Here is a 21302-nt window from a genome sequence, read left to right on the forward strand (position 1 = left end):
ACCTTTCGGACCTGGCAGAGAGAAGCTCTCTCTCATCGCCTTCCACATGCAGCCTCAGGACATCAGGTTTCATTTGAGAAACTGCTGGGGATAAAGAAGTGTGTGTGTGTGTGTGTCCCTTATAAACAAAACCTACTGGATATTTTTTCACGTTACGGTTAAAGAGGCATGGGCTCCGGGCTGTGCAGGAGCGCTAACACTGTCCTGTATTCTAATGCCAGCTTACGTCTCAGTTCGTTTTCCTTCTAGTGTTTCCCAGATGTTACCAACAGGAAGGGCACAAATGCAGAGGCAGATAGGTGACCTCAGGGAAAGAACTGGACATTGAACAGGGGTGACCCCTTCACTGAATGTCTCTAAGGGTCTCCCTTCCATCTCCCCTCCTTCTCCTCTTACTCAGCAGCGAAGAATCCCCAAATATCAGTGAAGCTTCCCTAATGGAGTTCTTTGCCATTGCTGCTATATTTTTGTCTATTTGGGTTTTTTTTTCTCCAACAGAGAATCTAAGGATTTTGCTCTTAAATGAAACAGAAGTGAATTTATTCCAAATTGTTTAAAATGGCACGGACAGTCATTCGGTTACCAGATAGATCTATGTCCCATCTATTTCTGTGTCCATGTTCACTGCGCATATAGTCCTCCCATAGAACTTGTATTCTTCACATCTCTTGTTTCGTGTCTTCATGAAGCATGGCTACTGTACTTGATGAGTGGCGAGTTGAGAAGTCTCTGTCATAATCATTCAAGAACACCAGATGTAGGGAATACTTTTTCTTTCATGATGAATATTTTTGTCATTGTGGAAGCCTGTTAGCCAGTCTTCTGATTGATGTAAAAATTTCTGTTAAAAAAAAAACAAAAACTAGGTCTAATTTAGTGGTAATAAGTTTGCCCGTCTGACCCTGTTACACAGTGATCATCGGCCAGAAATCTCTAGTTAATGCGAAGCTTAGTGGCAGTCATCAGACACTGGTAAGAAACATCCAAGATAGTAAAAGGCTTTCCTCTGGCTAACAGATTCATCCACAGGAGTGGTAAGCCCATCCCATTAATAATCCTGTCAAACTAGAGATGAGCCCGGTGCATTTAAATGCATTTTAGGAAAGGCATGGACAGATTCTGCTGTTTTACCTTTGATAAGCTGACTTCCACCATTTTTCTAACATGAAAAATCCTTGCATGTTTCTAGTTGCTAACATCTGGCGAATGGCAGGGGGTATACTGCGCGTTCTGCATGTGTTATAACCTAATGCGTTCCTCCTAAACGGGGTTCTCAGTAAAAAGAGAATTTTAAAAGTTCAAAACCTAGGAAGGCTTGGCAACCTATATTTTTGAAGACTTAATAGGTGCCTAGGGTACACAATTCAAAAGACACAAAGTGAGCAGGATGGAGGCAAGCAGGAACACTCGATTGGAAGCAGTGTCTTTCCCCTGATTTGTTTCAAGCAGCATTTTTTCATGTCGGCTGCTCTGCCAAAATCATTTGCGCTCAAGGTGGTAGGCGAGTGGTGGTGGCTTTTTGTTTGCTTGGTTTTGGCTTTTGCTGATGGAAAAAGACATGAGTGTAGTCCTGATGCAAATGTTTTTCTTCAAGTTAATTACATTACTTGGTTAGATATTTTTCACCAATTCCTGCCTCCCCTGATCCTGTGAGCTGTAGCCTTTTTCGCTTTTGTTTTCTTGTAAGAAGTTCATTGGCAATAAGCAGATGAACGTGGGTAACAATATGAATCAGTTATATAAAGAATCTCAGGTGGACTAAATGCAGAAGGAAGGAATGATATATTAGAAAGAGTTGTGTACATTAAATGTGCAAAAAACACATCCATGTTACAACTTTTTGTGAAAAAATGCAGTTTTCTGATTCTAGTGTCCTTTTTAATATAAAACAGGTTTTTTTAAACTCTTTATTGATTTGATATACTAATGCTTCTGTCTTATGTTTTGAGTTTTTGGCTGTAAGACATGTGAGATCTTAGCTCCCCGACCAGGGATTGAACCTGCACCCCCAGGGATTGAACCTGCACCCCCAGGAATTGAACTTTGCCCCTTTTGGAAGGCAAAGTCTTAACCACTGAACCACCAGGGAAGTCCCTAAAATAGTCTTTAAATTTGAAGAAAATAATTTTGGATATGGGGAGGAAATAAAGACATGAAGTTGTTGTCAGTCTCAGAAGTAGTGGTGCTAAACTAAGTCACGTCAGTTGTGTCCAACTCTGCAACCCCAAGGACTGTAGCCCACCAGGCTCCTCTGTCCATGGGATTCTCCAGGAAAGAATACTGGAGTGGGTTGCCATTTCCTTCTCCAGTGGGTCTTCCTGACCCAGGGATCAAACCTGCATCTCTTATCTCTCCTTCATTGGCAGACGGGTTCTTTGCCACTAGCTACTGATGGGAAGCCCATCAGAAGTAGTTAGTGGTAGGGAACAATAAAAACCATGAGGGTGGTGATTTCAGCCTTTTCTGCAAATGCACAGGCCACAGAGGCTGACCGAGTTGTGTGTCTTATAGTCCGTGAGAGGAAGAGCTTGGAATGAGCCAAAAACGGGAGAGTTCAACTCTCAAGGTCACATAGAAGAATTCTAAACTTTCAGCATGTTTGTGTCATTAAAATCCAAATGGCTTGCTTTATAAGATTTTGTGGTGATTATACAGATTGTGAGACTGTCATTAAAAAAAAAATAAACTAGCAGGGAGTTATTTTTGGTGTATAAAGACACAGGGCTTATGGCCTTCTTCTGTAAAACTGTAAAAACATTTTAAGAAACAAGCTATTTTGGAATGATAGAATACTTTTAGCCCTCCTAGATTTTTACAATTATGAAAACAACAGTGTTTTCTGTCTTCAGGGTCACTTGTTATTGTGTACCAAAGCTGACTCATAGAGGTTTGTGATTATGCACATTTCTTTCTAGTATTTTTATTCAGTAAAGTCAGGTTGCTACTTGAAATCGGCCATAGTGGTTGTATTTACACCATAAACACTGGCAAAAGCTACATACCAGGGCTTTTTTTTTCCCCCTGGAGAGCTGGTTATTAAATATTTACCAGCATATCACTGGATATAAAGCCTAAATGAGTTGCATTAGTCAAGATATGGAAGAAATCCAAAATTAGTAGAATCATAGATTCATAATTTGAAATTCAAAAGATGTCTTAAAGGGGTAACCAACCTAGTGGAATAGAACCAGAAATGTGGCATTTGTGGCAGTTACCACAATACTTTCCACGAGTTGTAAGAAATATGTTTTTTGCTATTCAAAGTAGCTGATGGCCTGGTCTTAGTTTTAAAAAAAAAAAGAGTATAGTTGCTTTACAATGTTACATTAGTTTCCTCTGTACAGCAAAGTGAATCCGCTCTATGTGTGTATATATATCCCCTCCTTCCTGGATGTCCTTCCTATTTCGGCCATCACAGAACATTGAGAAGTCCCTGTGTTATACAGTGGATTCTCTTTAGTTATCTATTTTATATATGTGTGTGTGTGTGTGTTCAGTCGCTCAGTTGTGTCTGACTCTCTGTGACCCCATGGACTGTAGCCTGCCAGACTCCTCTGTCCATGGGATTTCCGAGGCAAGAAGACTGGAGTGGGTTGCTATTCCAGTGGATCTTCAGGGGATCTTCCCGACCCAGGATTGAACCTGTGTCTCCTGCATTGGCAGGTGGATTCTTTACAACCGCACCACCTGGGAGCCCCACATGGTTCATATAGACGTCAATCCCAGGCTCCCAGTCCGTCTCTCCCTCACCCCTGCCTTGGTATTCGTACATTTGTTGTCTGCATCTGTGTCTCTATTTCTACTTTGCAAATAGGCTCATCTCTGCCATTTTCTAGATGTTACATATATTCATTAATATATGATGTTTTCTGTATTTCTCTTTCTGATTTACTCCGCTCTGTATTGCAGTCTCTAGGTCTTGCCATATCTCCCCAAATGCGGGTTTTACCATTTGGGATGGAGTCACATGAACTATATCTTCATCAAGTGACTATCAGCCACAGGGCAGGGAGACCTCCATTCTATAACAGGAGCTAAGATCTAGCTCTGTGCTAGATGGTGCCTCTGGGGAGGCTCTAACAGTTGCATGACATTTTTTTTCCTTAACCTCAAAATATTACTAGTTCTAATAGCTAATATTTTATAAATATAGAATTTGAAGTATGAGGAGACATAGAGTCAAAATAATAAAAATTAGGTCATGGAACACACACACACACATGCACCCCAACCACCACTGACCCATTTTCCCTGCTGCCTCTCTATCATGGCTGAGGCACTTTGAAGGAGAATAGTTACTTCTAATATTGGGATTCTTTGAGCTAATGGACAATCTAACTCCTGGTATAATGCCATTCTACTAATGTATTTCAGATTTTTTACACAAGGGATTATTGACCAAAGAAAATAGAAAATGTGTATCTGTTTTGTTGGCAGTTGCTTCCTGCAGACTTCTCGTTGTCAGTCATGTAAAGATATTGTGGTTCTGCTTTCGGCCAAGTGCAATCACTCTCCCAATCACTAGTCCTTATACCCTTGCTACACAGAGTATGATCTCTAGACCAGCAGTTTTGGCACCAACCAGTAGCTTGCTACAAATACAGAATCTTGGGGACCACTCTAGACCTACCAAGTCAGAATATGATTCACAAGATCCCCAGGCGATTTGTGTGAACATTAAAGTTTAGGAAACACTGCCTCCCCTGTTCACTATCTGAAGAGCTCTTTGAAGACTTTTTGAAAATCATGGTGGATTTAAGACACACAGAGAAACAAATTAGAAGTTTGGATAAATGGTGGAAGGATCAATTTTACTCATGTCATTGACTCTCGCTTCACCTGGTTCTAGACTCCCATCACAAACTTACTCACAGAGGTAAAAAGAAAAGAGCACAGCAGTACCCCAGCATGGAGAGAGAATAACCTGGAATTTCCAGAGGGAACCATATTTTTTGGACTATTTGACAATTTCTAAAGCTTGATTTTACCTTCTAAGGTGGCAGTCTTACATTAAGTAGCACTTCTATTTCTCATTCCTTCTTCTTGCCTCTTTCTTGATTTTTAAAATTAAAGTCTTTATTTTGGAACCGTTTCAGATTTACAGAAAAGTTACAAAGATAGCGCAGAGTTTCCAGTTACCTCATGCCCATCCATCTCTCTGGGTCTTTGACCAGAGTTTTATTTCTGCTTCTCCCTGATTGGCAGAGTTTCCTGGCTAAGGAAGAAAAGTTACAGCACCTAACACAAATAGTATTTGACTAAGGCTAATTACAGTGCTGTCACATAAAAAGGGGAGAAAAGAAAGCTGGCTTTTTCAACCAGCAATGAAATAACCTGCTGTCTATCTACTGACTTAATAGCTTTAATTGCCAGAACATAATCAAGATCTGGTGAATTTGTTTGAACATATCAGCAGGCACCAAATATTTCAATGAGATCAAGTTGTATAACTAGTTGTGCTCTAACTCAAGCAGAAATTGCTCTGACAAAGTGAGCTTTGTAGCCTAAAAGGCAACAGCTGCTGGAAAAGGCCCTATGTTCTGATGATCTGTTATTAACACTCTCTGGATTAAGAAAGTTGTAGGTGTCACAGGGCTGCCTGAGATGAGCAATAACTCTCCACCACGTCTGACTTCTTAGTTTGCAGGATGAATTCAATCAGGAGTGTATTTATACTTCATTAGGGCTTCCCTGGTGGCTCAGTCGGTAAAGAATCTGCCTGCAATGCAGGAGAGCCAGGTTCCATCTCTGGATTGGGAAGATCTCTTGGAGAAGGGAATGGCTACCCAATTCGGTATTTTGGCCTGGGAAACCCCATGGACAGAGGAGCTACAGTCCGTGAGGTCGCAAAGAGTCAGACATGACTGAGGGACTAACACTTTCACTTTGGAGACTCATGAAACTTCCCATTTATTGAGAACTTTTTTTCTAACAAGACATAGCAAAAGTGGGCAACTCTTTTTAACAGACTTGGTTACTACACTTCAGACCATCAGTAAGAGTCATACATGAAAGTAACCATTCTTCCACATTTTATTGACTTCTACTTTCTGGTTCTTAGAAATGTAGAACCAAAAATTAAGACTCCTGGAAGGACTGATGCTAAAGCTGAAACTGCAATACTTTGGCCACCTCATGCGACGAGTTGACTCACTGGAAAAGACTCTGATGCTAGGAAAGGTTGGGGGCAGGAGGAGAAGGGGACGACAGAGAATGAGATGGCTGGATGGCATCACCGACTCTGTGGACATGAGTTTGAGTGAACTCCGGGAGTTGGTGATGGACAGGGAGGCCTGGCGTGCTGTGAGGTCACGGAGAGTCAGACACGACTGAGCGACTGAACTGAACTGAACTGAACTGAACTGAAGATAGTCTACTTCCAGGAAGCCAGACCAGGAAGTGAATCTAACACATGATTTTGAAAATGGGTGTCCCAGGCTGGGTCCATCTGGAGAACTAGCAGAGTCAATCACATCTGATGGGTTCCTCCCTACCCTGTTCAGATACTTAATACCTGCTTCAGGATAATCTAATGGAGGGTTGTCTGTTAGTGGCTAAATATGTGCACCCTTGAGCTTTCTGAAAATAAGATAATCAAGTGAAAAGAACCCCTTTAATGCAATAGTAAGAATAATTCCTCTCCTATTTAGTAATTGAATTCCTCGGAGGAATTCAAACTCTTTACCAAAAAGCACCCAGCCAAAAATGGTCTTTGGTTCAGTTCAGTTCAGTCGCTCAGCCGTGTCCAACTCTCCGCGACCCCATGAATCACAGCACGCCAGGCCTCCCTGTCCATCACCAACTCCCGGAGTTCACTCAAACTCACGTCCGTCGAGTCAGTGATGCCATCCAGCCATCTCATTCTCTGTTGGCCCCTTCTCCTCCCACCCCCAATCCCTCCCAGCATCAGAGTCTTTTCCAGTGAGTCAACTCATCGCATGAGGTGGCCAAAGTATTGGAGTTTCAGCTTTAGCATCAGTCCTTCCAATGAACACCCAGGATTGATCTCCTCTAGAATGGACTGGTTGAATCTCCTTGCAGTCCAAGGGACTCTCAAGAGTCTTCTCCAGCACCATGGTCTTAGAAAAAGGTAAAGGTGGGGTGGTGTTTTCTTTTGTTTTAAATCCATTTATTTATTTGGCTGTGCTGGGTCTTCAGCACAGCACGGAGAAGCTTCACTCTTCATTGCCACGTGTGGGATCTTTAGGTGTGGCCTGCGGGATCTAGCTCTCCAACCAGGGATGGAACCCAGACCCCACGCCACCCCCGCCTCAAGACACACGCACGCGCGTGCGCACACACACACACACACAAAGTGCAGAGTCTTAGCCACTGGACCACCAGGGAAGTCCCTAGGTAGTGTTTTCTTAACTTCTAGAAACAGAGATGAAACTGCAGAGGCAACAAGCAAACCCAGTCACTTTCCCAGAGACATTCTTTTTCAGGAGGGTGGTTGTCAGGGGATGGGTCAGTGGAGGGGTGACACTCTCTGTCTGTCACCCTGCAACCTCAGTTCTGGGCTGGGGTTAGTGACAACCGCCCTCTAAGAAGGTTCCATGCCTACAACAAACCTGTCTGCTGGCTGACTCCTGGGTAACTAGTAGACTGAGCCACAGGACTTGAATAAAAAGATTTGGGCTGGGGAGAATCTCCCCCGTTTCTTCTCCTCTTTCTTCTTTCTCCGCTAGGATCTTCTGATCTCTTTGCCTCTGGCATTTCCTCACAGGCCTGAGAGGCTGTGGCTCCTGTGTGAGGCGCTAAGGGACTAAGAAAGCTTCTTGTGGCTCATGCTCATGTGTGTGAAGAGCCTGGCGTGTTGGGAGGGAGGGCCATAGGAAGGGGCAAAAGTCTGAGGGTTTGGCTTTTCAAGTTCCTACTGTTACTTTTTTTTTTCCATTTTCCTTTGCCTCATCTACTAACTCTTTGAGGCCAAAGAGGCCCAAAGTGAAGTCTGTCCTAATTTTAAACTTGCCTCTGTGACTGCCCTGTAATTTTCATTCCACAGCCTAAATTGGAACATGTCTCCGTAGGTTGGGCTCAGAGCATCTCTTTCAGTGAGGTTTAACAAATTACCCTTGATATAGCAGAGGAATTTCAGCATCAAAAGCCAGGATTCAGTCTTTGTCAGAAGACCACCTTGGGAAGAGCTTTGTCCAGTTCTAGAAGGTTGTGGGGGAAGAGGGGTTAATACACCCATTGGCTACCGCTGGTCATCTCTTAAAATAGACGCATTTCAGCAGATGCCTACAGAACAACATGATTGTATTCCTTCTTTGGCAGGAGGAAATTTGAGAAAATTTTACTGAGATTATCTGACCCAGATTCTTTGCACATGTACTTCTAGGTCTGAGCTGTGACTTTGCCCATGAAGATCACGTAGCTCTCATTTTCTGTGGAACTCAACTCCTTATCTTCCTTCCCCTATGTGGGCCTCTTGGAGTGACCTTGGACCACTGGGAGCTCTCCTTTCCTCTGAATTTCCAGAACAAGCATAACTTGGATCTCTACAGTTATCTCCAACTAAATGATGCTCTCTGTCCGTTTTGTATGTCTCCATTACCTGCCAGGGTCTTCCCAGGTGGTACTAGTGGTAAAGAACTCACCTGCCAATGCAGGAGACATAAGAGATGTGGGTTCAGTCCCTGGGTCAGGAAGATCCCCTGGAGTAGGAAATGGCAACCCACTCCAGTATTCTTGCCTGGGAAATTCCATGCACAAAGGAGCCTGTTGGGCTATAGTCCATGGGGCCACAAAGAGTCAGACGTTACTGAGCACATACCTGCCAGGAGTAGGCTGAGATTTATAACACAATCTTAGTGAATGATGCTTCAATTAACTAATTATTATCCACTGTAATGATATGAGTCAGGAATTTTCTTAGCATTTTAATCATGGGTACTAATGACCTTAAAAATTCTTCCATTACAAAGATGGAATATTTATACTTCCTCTGCATAAATCTGTCCTACAAATAGAAGATAGATTTCTATTTACCAAGGAGCATGGAAAAAATCAGCAGTCATTATCCTAGTTTTTCTCCAATAACAGTCAATGTTTTTCCAGATTAGTCCAATATAAGTTACTTGTTCATTTCCTTCAGGACCCCGATTGCCTCAGAAACATCAATACCTGCCAATGGCTGAGGCCCAAGAGACTCAGACAGTCATGAAAACTACTGCTGGCCACTTAGTTTTCTAATTCTATGAGCACACCTGAGCTCTGATCTTGAGGGTTGCCTTCCTTTCTGCCGTGGAATGGTATTCAATATGAAGGAGATGTCTTTTTCTCATGGTTTTTTTTTTTTTAAATGATCCATAATTTAATTGGAGGATGGTTGTTTTACAATGTTGTTTTACAATGTTACAATGTTGGTTTCTGCCACACATTGACATGAATCAGCCATAGGTATACATATGTCCCCTCCATCTTGAAACTCCCACCCAAGGAGATATCTTGAATCTATTTTGCTATGGAGGCCTCAGAGTAAGGATTTCAGCCTGAAGGCAGCCCCACAAACTGAATCCCCAAGGATACAGCCTCAAGAAAGCTATGAAAGGCCCATGCTCTGGGCAACCATCTATGGGCTACCTGGTTTCTAAGGTAGATGTCAAAAACTGGGGACTCTGAGATTTCACCTTATTCACAAATTACCCAATTGACAGCCTTTCTTCATATAGGTGATTTTGTTAAAATTCTCTTGTTTTGCTTAAAAAGACCACCACAGTGAATATACGTGTGGTTGCTGTACTCAGATGGTAATAGTCTGGTGCCCAGAAGGCCAAGGTCTTCCTTTCAGTCCTCACAGAGATTTGTTAGCTCCATCCTGGGGGAGAAGATGGTCTAAGAACTGTGAATTCCAGCTCTCGTGCAGGAGAGCCATCTTACAAAAGTATGCCACTGGTCCCAAGAGAAATCAATAGAGGACAATGGATATGCTGGCATGAATCCAACACTACTGCAAGAAAAACAATGCAAGCACAGCGCTATGAAGTAATTAGTATCACTGTCATCTGTGTGAAGGACAACAGAGTGGTACTGTGATCGTGCTCCTGATGCTGGGGGTTTTCCAGGGCCCCACAGGAATAGGCGCTTTAGTCACATTGGAAAAATGGAGGAGTGGCCCTGTCAGCCACAGAACTAGCAGAATGCAAGAGCTGAGTGTGATGACAGACGTTGACTCACCTCTAGTTTCGCCATCAAGTGACGCTCTTGACATGGCGCAAACTTTGTCAGATCCGCTTCTGCACCTTCCGTTTGCCCTGCTTACATGCCACTTCCTCCATGAAGCATTCATCAATCCTCCCCCTGCCTGGAGAGGTCTGCTCTTCTTTCCTGTCAGATTGATGCTCTCTGGCAGTGTAGTTGTCTACCTTAACATGTTACTTTTATGTATACACTTAATTTTTTTAATATTTATTTATTCGGCTGGGTCAGGTCTCAGTTGTGCTGCTTGGACTTCTCTACTTGTGGTGTGCAGGCTCTAGAGTGCACAGTCTTAGTTTCCCTGTGGCACTGTGGGATCCTCGTTCCTTGACCAGGGATCGGACCCACGTCCCCTGCGCTGGAAGACAGACTCCCAACCACTCGACCACCAGGGAAGTCCCTGTGTGTATATTTCATGTCTCATCTTTCATGCTAGACTGTAAAGTCCCTGACAGTAGAAATGCTGCCATGTGCATGTACATATTCTCCACATTGTCTTCAGTACAGAAATCACACCCAATAAACCTGTCGTGAAAGGATGAAGGGGTGAACAATAACAGAATACAGACACAGGTAAAGCACCTCTAGAATAGCGGTGGCAGTGACTCATCTAAGCTTTGTTGACAGAGAAGGGTCCACGCACACAGCTCCCAACAGGTGGAGTCGCCAGAAATGCACACGAGGGGAAAGACACAAATGAAGACACTGATGGATGAAGGGTTGTAGCATCATTTGACTCCTTCCACTGTGTCCAGTTCTTCTCACAGAAGCTTTTCTCTTCATTTTATGTTTGTGATCAGGGTTGGGTATTGTTTGTGGAATTCGCTCAGGAAAACTTAGTGCTTTTCCAACATAGTTAATATTCAGATATGAAAAAATCTCTTACAGTTTAAATGGTGAATAGATGCTAATTTATACATATATACTTATGCTCAGAATGCCTAATTAATGATCTTCCGTGTCAGTCATGGGTATGTTAATGAGCTTCTTTTGCTCCTGTGTCATAATTACATTGCGCCTCTCTAGCTTGAGGTTGGAAGAACATTTTCTCTGTGGGTTAGCAAATGATGCAAAATAACAACAACGAAACAACTAACAATTACTCAGTGATTCGTAAGTTTAGGGAATGTGGAAGTATATGATCATAACAATTTAGTATGAGACGATGTAAAGACAGCCAAAAAAAGATATTGGCTATTTTCATAGTAACTCTCCATTTGCTGAATCTAAGAAAAGGTTTGCTTGATGTGCGGGACTGTCTTTCTTTGGTCCGGCCAACTGACCATCTTTCTTACTCTGAGGACAAAAAGCCTCTGTGATAAAGGGAACCCTGTCAGTAGGTGTTATCCTATATTTAGATCTGTTCTACTTCTCAGGACCCAGACATGCCAGCTTCTCTCTCCCTTCCATAGTCTTTCTTTTGTCTGCCTTATTATTCTATTTGGTGTCTCCCCTAAACTCTGGCATATTTTTCAGCCACAAACCTTCCTACTTTAATCCAACAGAGTCAGGTTGGACTTGGTGCCCAACTTCACTTTTTGGCTCTGTGACTTAAGGTGAGTTAATTGACCTCTCTGAGCCTCTCTTTCTTCACTTGAAAATGAGGTAAGAATACTAATTGTTAGAAAAGATAAGACACTGTACGGCAGAAACCAGCACAATGAAAAGTGAAAGTGTTAGTCACTCAGTCGTGTCCCACTCTTTGCGACCCGATGGACTGTAGCCCTCCAGGCTCTTCTATCCATGGGATTCTCCAGGCAAGAGTAGGTTGGAGTGGGTTGCCATGCCCTTCTCCAGGGATCTTCCTGACCCAGGGATAGAACCTAGGTCTCTGCCATTGCAAGCAGATTCTTTACCATCTGAGTCACCAGGAAAGCCCAAGCAGCATAATATTGTAAAGCGATTATCCTTCAATTAAAAATAAATGTGTATTTTTAAAAATTCAGGACACCTAACTTTGAACCCTTTCTGCAATATATAAAAAATGAAGAAATGGGACAATGAAGTGAGTTGAAGTGTCTGGAGCCCATTGCGAGGCATGTAGGAGGCGACAGGATTGCCCCTGTTTTCCTTCCTTTTTGTCCTCCCACCCTGATCAATGCAGTGGTTAAGACTACAACATCTGGAGGTAGACTGCCGGGGTTGAACTCCCCAGTTCTGCTGTATCCCTGTTCTCTGACCTCAGACAAGTGACTTAGCCTTGCTGTGCCTGAGTTTCTGGGTATCTCAAATGTCAGCGCTTGGCATTTAGTGAGTGCTCACAAAAAGGCAGCTGTTACTATCTGACAGTCCGAGCAGCTGGGTGAAAACAGCCCTCTGCGAATCCGTCTTTGGATCGGTGTCATCCACTGTCAGGGTCAGGAAGCCCTTCTCCTGCGTTAAAAGCAGGGGTGCCTCAGCCCTTTGTCAGGGACGGCGGGGTGCACAGACGCGGGCCCTACTTCTAGATCTTCTCTGTGCAGTGGCCATCTCCTCCGTTTCCCCTCTCCTCTGGGGAGAAATCTGTCTTCTTTGTGAGAGGAACACAGGAACAGATTTGTGCTGCCCCTCCTGAGTGTGCATGGCGCTCTCTTTGTGCAGGGGTGGAGTGTGGAATGCCCAAGCTCTGTGTTCCTCCGCTGTGTTCTCCCGCGCTCCTCCCCTCTGACAGGCTGTGCGAGGAATCAAGGGCTTTGTGCCAAGCCTTTCACTTGGGGCCTCTATTTTTCCTTTCTATTGATGCCAGAGGCAACTAGTTGAGTTTGCTTGCTGGAAGTGAGGCTTCTGAAACCATTCAGCTAGCCCTGACATTTTTAAGATAACGAATTATTCTCCAAGTGGTATCAGAATCTGACTTTTCATGATCTAGATCTATCGGTGGAATGTATTGCTTGGCTCTTTAAGGATGACGAAGCTGTGAATTCAAATAGCTGACCCCCTACATAAACAGCCAGATTTAGCCTCTTAAGCTGTCCAGACAGACCCACAGCAGCAAGGCTGGCACTTTACATCTCGCTTGTGATTGACAGATTTCAGAACACTTTCAGAAAAACTCATCTGATCCTCAAATATCCCTGACTGGTAAACATGCCAGAATATGTTATCCCCATTTTACAGTTAAAAAACAAACCAAAGCAAACAAACAAAAAGCCAGAAGCTCCAAAAGATTAGGTGATTGTCTACTAATGACATCAATATGAAGTCAAGTGTCCTCATTAGAACCCAGAGATTTTAAGCCAGTAGCTTTGATGAATCAGAAAAAGCAAGATTAGCTTGCAGTATCCGGTTGTAACTGCCCCCTCTCACCCCTTGGCCCCATTGGCCTAACACAACAAATGTTGCTCCTGCCACACTTCCAGCTCGAGGTTTGTGGGAGCAGGTGTGCATGTGGAGGCTCTGCTCCCCCTCGTCACTCAGGGATCCAGGCTGACAGAGACTCCACCAGCTTCCAACACTGCCATCTCCACATGTGAGCTCAAGGTTTGCTGCAGCAGGGGAAGAAAATGTGCAGAATTCATAGCAGCTTTTCTCTGCCTGTAGCTTATGGGTCGGATTAGCTGCATGGTCTCAAATTAACTACATGGGAGCCCGGGAAATCCTCCCATACACTCAGAAAGGCAGCGGAGCCCCAGAAATCTCCACTCCAGGCTCTTAGGTGGTCCATTTAAAGACACTGTGCAGTGCAGGGGCCCCATTTTGAATTAATGATGCTTTCTAATAAATGATCTTCCCTGGTAGCTCAGATGGTAAAGAATATGCCTGCAATGCAGGAGACCCCAGTTTGATCCCTGGGTCAGGAAGATCCCCTAGAGAAGGAAATGGCAACCCACTCCAGTATTCTTGTCTGGAGAATTAACGGAATTCTCCAGAGGAGCCTGGCAAGTTAATACTGTAACCTGTGCATTTCATTTCTTTGAGAAGGATGGAAAGAGATAAAGCAAATTTAAACAGCATCTGATGTATGAGGCAGTTGCCAAAAAGAAAAATGAAATAATCTGTAGTCACAACAGTTTATGCTAATGTTCCTCTTTGTTTTAAATTTTAGCTTTATTGAGGTACAATTGACAAATAATATTATAAGGTATTTAAACTGTATATCATGGTATATGATATATATATATATACACACACACATTGTGAAGTGCTTCCCTGGTAGCTCAGTTGGTAAAGAATCTGCCTGCAATGTGGGAAACCCCAGTTCGATTCCTGGGTCGGGAAGATCCCCTGGAGAAGGGATAGTCTACTAACTCCAGTATTCTTGGGTTTCCTTGATGGCTCAGATGGTTAAGAATCCACCTGCAATGCAGGATACCTGGGTTCGATCCCTGGGTTGAGAAGATCCCCTGGAGGAGGGCATGGCAACCGACATCAGTATTCTTGCCTGGAGAATCCCCATGGACAGAGGAACCTGGTGGGGTCCATGGGGTCGCAAAGAGTCGGACACAACTGAGCTAAGCACAGCACATACATAGTGAAAGGATTCCACCCATCTAGTTAATTAACATCCATACATTTACATTTTCATCTCTTTTTGGTGAATATGCTTTCCCGTTTGGGACCTGATATTTTAAAAATTAGAATGTTCTCCAGAAAGTAAGCAGAAAACTTGTTATCTAAATGTATTGGTCTCCCTCCACTCCCCTCTATTTTATAGAGAAACTTTCAGATCAAAACAATTCTTCAAATTATTCCTTAGAAAATATCAAGATTTACTTCTAAGATATTTTAGAAAACTTATGATGTCATTCAAACAAGTTTTCTTAACTACTCGGATTATTTCCCAGGAAATAAGCCTCTCCATGGTTTGCCCTGTCTTTGATTATGGATATAGAGGGAAATGCTCTCTGTGTTTGGATAATGGATATAGAGGAAAATTGCAATCAAGGACAAGAAGCAGTTTGACTCTTGAGTTACATAGAGGGCTTGGCTGTAGTTGGCATTTTGGTGTGAATGATTTTAGAATATTCAGAGAGAAGGATGGGACCTGTGAGCTGAAGAGAAAATCAAATAGTGCAGAGCCAGCTGGACTGCATAAGATAGTTCTCATGCAAAGTGAATCTCTTGCATCCATCCCCATTCCATGTGGTAATCTGCCACAGAACCAGTTGCTGCCTGAATATCCTTGTGTTTAGGTTGCCCTCACCTCTAGCTAGTGGACTCACCTGTGGAGCTTCCCTGTGGTTCCTGCCCTGCTCTCTGCATTCTGGAAGCAGCCGTACTTGTCATGGGTGGAGGGTCAGCTCAGTGTGAGCTCCCTGCTAAACATCCATCAACACAGCAGAAATTCTTAGAAAAGCTTTCCACGGAAATATAGAACTTGTTTTTCACCCCCACCCTCCCCTTTTAAAATGAAGTAGGTTTTTTTTATATATATAAAGTGAATTTTAAAACATAAAATAGCAATCCAGAGTGCATATGCTAACAGTAACTAATTATCATCATCATTGGGGCTTATATATAAACCTCATGATGTAAGGAGTTTAGCTGTTTTCATGGGCATCACCTTCGTCTCAGCAGACATTTATTCCATAGATCATAAATTTTATCCTTTGTATTCCAGGGAGATAAAATGTGAAAGTGAAGCAAGTTAACCAAGATAGCAAGTAGGACGTCTGGACAGATGAGAGTGGGGTCTCCCAGGTGTGCCCAGGCATCGGAGTCCACTGACACTTGTTAATAACATGGATCCCAGGTTGCTCCTTAGAACCACTGACTCAGAATTTTCAGGAAAGAGATCAGGAATCCTTCTTTTTACCAAGCACTACGAATGACTTGTGTGATGCACAGTTAGCAGTAACCCGATCCAGCAGAACAGACAACTCCTCTCTCATTTCGGCCTCCTTTCACCACTACAAGGAAAGGAAAATCTCTGAGAGGATGAGAAAGTTAATCCCCAAAATTCAGGTACACTGTGGGAATAGCAGCTACTTCTGCTCATCCCTGGAGTTTTCAAGAAAGTACAATTTTTTGTATTTTTAAATGTCAGCACTTTGTACCACTGCTTTTCAGAAAAGGCCCTAGGGACGAATAGCCGTATCTGTAAGCATTCCCTGGGTGGTTGGAAAATAGGATGCTTTCAGAATTTGTGTTTTTTAAATGTAACATTTGACTGGGTAATAAATGCACAAAGTACAGAATTCAAAAGGTTAAAAACAGTATATGGTAGACGATAAATCTCTTTTCCACGCCCCCTTTCCCATTTCCCAGTTCCTTTTCCTAAAAGCAACCATCGTTACCATTTTCTTATGTTTCCTTCTAGTGACAACCCAAGCATATAGAAGTGTATGTGAGCAAATATTTATTTTTTAACCCAAATGGTATCCATGTTTAGCATCTGTGTCATTGTGTCTAAATTGATACTCTTCTTCTGCTATCACCCTGATGTTGTGTCATTGCTTTTGTGATTGAGAACACTAAAATCCCCAGTGGCTTACCAGTAACAAAAAGTTCATTTCTCTCTTGTGCAATAATAGTCCATTGTGGGAATTCAGTGGACAAGCCACCAGCTCCTTCCATCTTGAAGTCTGTGCATGGTATTTAGAACCTACTGCTTCCAGCTGGTGGGGAAAAGAGAGAGCCCTAGAAGATGGAGAATCTTGCTGGAGGTTTTTATGGGTTATCCACAAGAATGGCGACATCATTTCTGCCCACCATCTTTTGGCAAGAACTAAGTCAAATATCCCCATTTAGCTGCAGGGAGAGCTGGGAAATGTAATTCTTTACTGGGCAACCACAATCCTCAGTATCCGGTTCAGACCGGCGAAGGGGTGCACACATCTTTGGTGGACAGCTGGCCATGCTTTCTTTCTGACTTTGCTTCCACCCCCAAATGTACATGGTTTTCTTGCAATTACAGTGAGTGGGATTTTTGACCCTTGGCATGTGGGAGTCCAGTAGGGAGGTTGGTAAGAGATTTTAATACTGCAGATGTGACCTGTGAGAGTTTGGGAACCTATGCTTTATTCAGGAGGTCAAAGGTCAAGTTCAACTTTTGCCCCTGCTAGTAGGTGAGCCCGGGTTCCAGAAATGCCCTATGGCATCTGTCTGTGAACAGGGAAATCCATTGCCTACCTGAACACTTTATTAGACCTCCTCAAACTAAATGGGTTTCATCTTATCTAACCCAGACAGAGCCAAGAATAGAGGGATTCCGGAATTCCCAATGTGGCTATAAAACATTCTAGCAATATTCTAATTGTCCTTTCCAAGCTTTAATTAGCAGTCCCTCCCCATCCCCTCCTCTCACGCTAGACTTGTTACACAGCAATATTCCGACACCCTTTTTGCTTACAAAACTTTCTTTGCTGCTCAAGGGGAAAAAATGAACAAAAACACATCAGCAATATAAAGAACTTTTGTAAGTTAGGTTGCTGGCAAGGGAGAAGTCCTGAAGCTGCTGGGAACCTCACAGCCTGACCCCGGTCCCCCGTCCTGTCCGTGGGATGAGATGGTGCCCTCCTGCAGGGCTCTGCCTGCGTCAGCCCCCAGAATAGAAACCTTGGGGTGAAGCTGTGATGGAAGGAGAAAGCAGAATGAGGTGAGCGCCTTCTCCCGCCACCATGCATCCAGCATCTATGGGCCGGGGGCCTCGCGGGCGGACCTCGGCCCCCCTGGGGAGGAGCGACCCCTCCCGTCCCGCTGAGCCCTTCCGCCTGGGGCTTCTCTTCTTTGCTGGTTTGTGCGGACTCTGTGGTCACTTTTCTCCATGTCAGCACATTTGAAATTGCTGACTGTAAACACTGAAGGCAGCGTGCCTGCTCCCGAAGAAGCCCCAGGGAAAACAGCTCTGGGCAACTCTGCATGTTCTCGGTGGGCCCAGCTCCCAGCTCTGGCCCTTGACCGAGTCCAGGCCTCTGTGGTTTGGGTGGGATGGGAGAGGAAGACAGAAGCGGGGGAAAGAAGGACATCGGCCTTTGGAGGTCTCTTCTTAAGGAAATAGATATTGGTTTTCTTTGGGTCCTTTCTTTGGGAGCTGCCATAGGAGAGGAATTCAGACGGCTGGAATGGGAGGGTTGCCAGGAATAGGAGAGGCTAACAACCGACCCCACGGTGCCGATGGAAATTGGGAGCCATGAGTATCATGAGGGAGTTTGCCCTGATCTTGGGAGGAAATGGTTACAAAACACCATTGTAAACCAAGCAGCCTCCTCAGGTCTCTGGGGCTGGCCCAGATGGGCACCCCACGCCGCGATGGTGGGCGGTGGCCTTCCCGCAGGGCAGGACTTGGCTGGACTCTGAGCCCGGAAGGCAGCAGGTCTCTGGGGCCCTGTGTGGGGACTTCCACAGACCAGGGTGTGTGTCCCTGTAGCCTGTCAAACCACAGCCATTCTCAGAGGCTTGTGGATTAGAATCTTTCGTGGTCAAACCAGGAAGAGTGTGTCACCCAGCTCCAGAAAGTGTGTCAGTCTGTGTGCTTGGGCTTAAAACAGCCAGCTGCATCTTTCCTTCTTAGAACTAGAATGAGGAACCAGGAAGGAGGCTTTACCTAGAACAGCTCATAACTCTATGTTGAGAGCCTTCTATGTAGAAGTGATCGCGGCTGGGTTCTGGGGTGGACGAGTCAATGCTCCAGAGAAAAAGGACCAGGAGGACATATATATATTTGTCTATGCTGTGTATGTTGTTTGTTTCGGGGGCTACGTCGTCTCTGACTCCTTTGCCGCCCCCATGCACTGTAGCCCACCAGGCTCCTCTGTCCATGGGATTTCCGAGGCACCGATACTGGAGTGGGCTATTTCCTCCTCCAGGGGATCTTCCCCACCCAGGGATTGAAGTGGGCATCTCCTGTGTCTCCTTCATTGGCAGGTGGATTCTCTACTACTGAGCCACCAGGAAAGTCCATGGTATGTATATGAGGTTATATAGATATATGTATCTGTATATCCAACAGGATATGTATGCCAGTAGAAGTGAGTGTATATGTGTACATGTGTATATATATATGTTAATAGGATATATATATATTTCTTTTATATATGAGGCAGACATATATATACATATTATATATATCATATATATCCTGTATATCTCTTATACATCCTGTATGTGTACAATATGTGTGTGTGTATACACATATATGGGGATGTGTATTTTATATACACATATATGTAAAATATGCATCCCTATATATGTGTGTGTATACACATATGATATACATATAGGATATATGTGGAGATATACAGGATATATGTGATATATATAATATACATGTATGAGTGTGTGTGTATATATGTCAAGAGAGAGATTTATTTTTAAGAAATTGGCTCATGTGATTGTGGGGACTGGCAAGTCCACAATCTGTAGAGCAGGCTGGCAGCCTGGAGATTCAGGTAAGAGTTGATGCTACAGATTTGAGTCCTTAATCTGCAGGCTGGAAACCCAAGCAGAGTTTCTGTGTTGCCGTCTTAAGGCAGAATTGCTTATTCAGAAACCTCAGTCTTTGCTTTCAAGGCCTTCCGGTGTTTGGATGAGACCCACTCACATTAAGAAGGGTAATCTGCTTTACTCAAAGTCTACTGATTTAAATGTTAATCACATATAAAGAAATAACCTTCACAGCCACATATAGACTGGAGTTTAACTAAAGAACTGGGCACCGTGGCCTAGTCAAGTTGACACATAAAATTCAACATCACATGGGGAATTTCTACAGTGGAAGTGGAACATTTTATTCAGATGCCCATACATCAAATGATAGAAATTTCTTTAGAGTAAAACATGGTATGAGCCAGGCTGTCTCAGTGATATGCTTTCTGGTTTTCTTGTGACAGATTGTGCTTGGTGTAATCTCTGATCTAATGGGCATTCATTGGAAATAGGTCTTTTTACCTTGATGTCAGAGGAATAGCACACGGGCTAGTGCAGATCTCTGAAAAGAGCAGTGTTCAGTTCCTAATCCTGCTCTGTCTTATGATAAGAGCCTCTTCAGTCCCTTTAGTCGTGTCTGACTCTGTGCGACCCCATAGACTGTAGCCTGCCCAGCTCCTCTGTCCATGGGATTCTCCAGGTAAGAATACTGGAGTGGGTTGCTGTGCCTTCCTTCAGAGGATCTTCCCGATTCAGGGATCTAACTCGTGTCTCTTACGTCTCCTGCATTGGCAGGCAGGTTCTTTACCACTGGTACCACCTGGGAAGCCCCTATAATAAGAACCTTAGACTAATTAATTTCTACACCACTTCTGTATTTTGAGAAGTGTGTTGATGAGGCGCAGAGGCTCCATCGCCAGGGGGGAGAGTTGAGCGGTGGGATGAAACTGCCCAGGTTCAGCTCCCAGCTCCACCATGTTGTCTAACCCACCTGAGCCTCAGTTTCCTCATAGGTACAAGGGGGACAGTACCACTAGTTTCTCCCTCATAGGGTTTTGAAGTGAAGTCGTTCAGTCGTGGCGGACTCTTTGCAACCCCGTGGACTGTAGCCCACCAGGCTCCTCTGTCCATGGTATTCTCCAGGCAAGACTGCTGGAGTGGGGTGCCATTTCCTTCTCCAGGAGATCTTCCCGACCCAGGGATTGAACCCGGGTCTCCCGCATTGTAGGCAGACGCTTTACCTTCTGAGCCACCAGGGAAGTCTCCATAGGGTTTTAGGACAATTAAACGTCTTAACATATGTAAGCGTCTGCACATAGGTGGTGCCACGTAAATGTTTGCTGTTATAGTGATTATCCCCTGGGAATATGAAGAGAGGAAGTATGAGTAGAGGGTGGAGGTGGTTGAAGAAAAGATTTTAGAAATAGATTTTAAATGAAAACTTTGCTCTGATTCTGTCCGTGTTTGAGACTACTTTCCAGTGTTGTCCTTTAAGGAATTCCGTTCGTAATCCCCTTAGCTGAATTGACACCAAGATGAAGACTCCTTGTATCCAATTCTGTGCTATAGTTAATATTGTCATGGAGAACTTCCAGGGTATTAATCATGAGCTAATACACCTATGAATGTTAAATGTGTTGGAAGCAGTTTCCTGATGAGCAAATAGCAGATGTGGCAATAACCATGGTCTAATTGCCTAAGAGGCAATTAAATATAGTTTTTAGTCCTTTTCTAAGAAGATATTTGAAAGTTGAAGTGTTTGCCACCAAAGGCCTTTCAGTTGTTCTTAGTGAGATGAAGTGTAGTGCAGAGTA

The 21302-nt window shown here is 43.8% G+C and overlaps 1 protein-coding gene across 4 annotated transcripts in view; it reads left to right on the forward strand.

Moving 5' to 3' along the window:
* MAML3 (mastermind like transcriptional coactivator 3) overlaps positions 1–21302 on the forward strand; it is a 466711-nt gene that overhangs the window by 198047 nt on the left and 247362 nt on the right. Inside the window, exon 1 of one of the 4 annotated variants that reach the window (XM_055405116.2) lies at positions 18503–19025. The exons of the other annotated variants lie outside the window; for them this stretch is intronic. Coding sequence (XP_055261091.2) covers positions 19023–19025 — 3 coding nt within the window. The 5' untranslated portion in view covers positions 18503–19022. Of the gene's footprint in view, positions 1–18502; positions 19026–21302 lie in introns of those variants that run through there. 4 annotated transcript variants of the gene reach the window in all.

This window comes from Moschus berezovskii, chromosome 19 (genome assembly GCF_049115385.1).
Source record: "Moschus berezovskii isolate FMDL1 chromosome 19, NW_MosBer_1.0, whole genome shotgun sequence".
NCBI lineage: Eukaryota > Metazoa > Chordata > Mammalia > Artiodactyla > Moschidae > Moschus > Moschus berezovskii.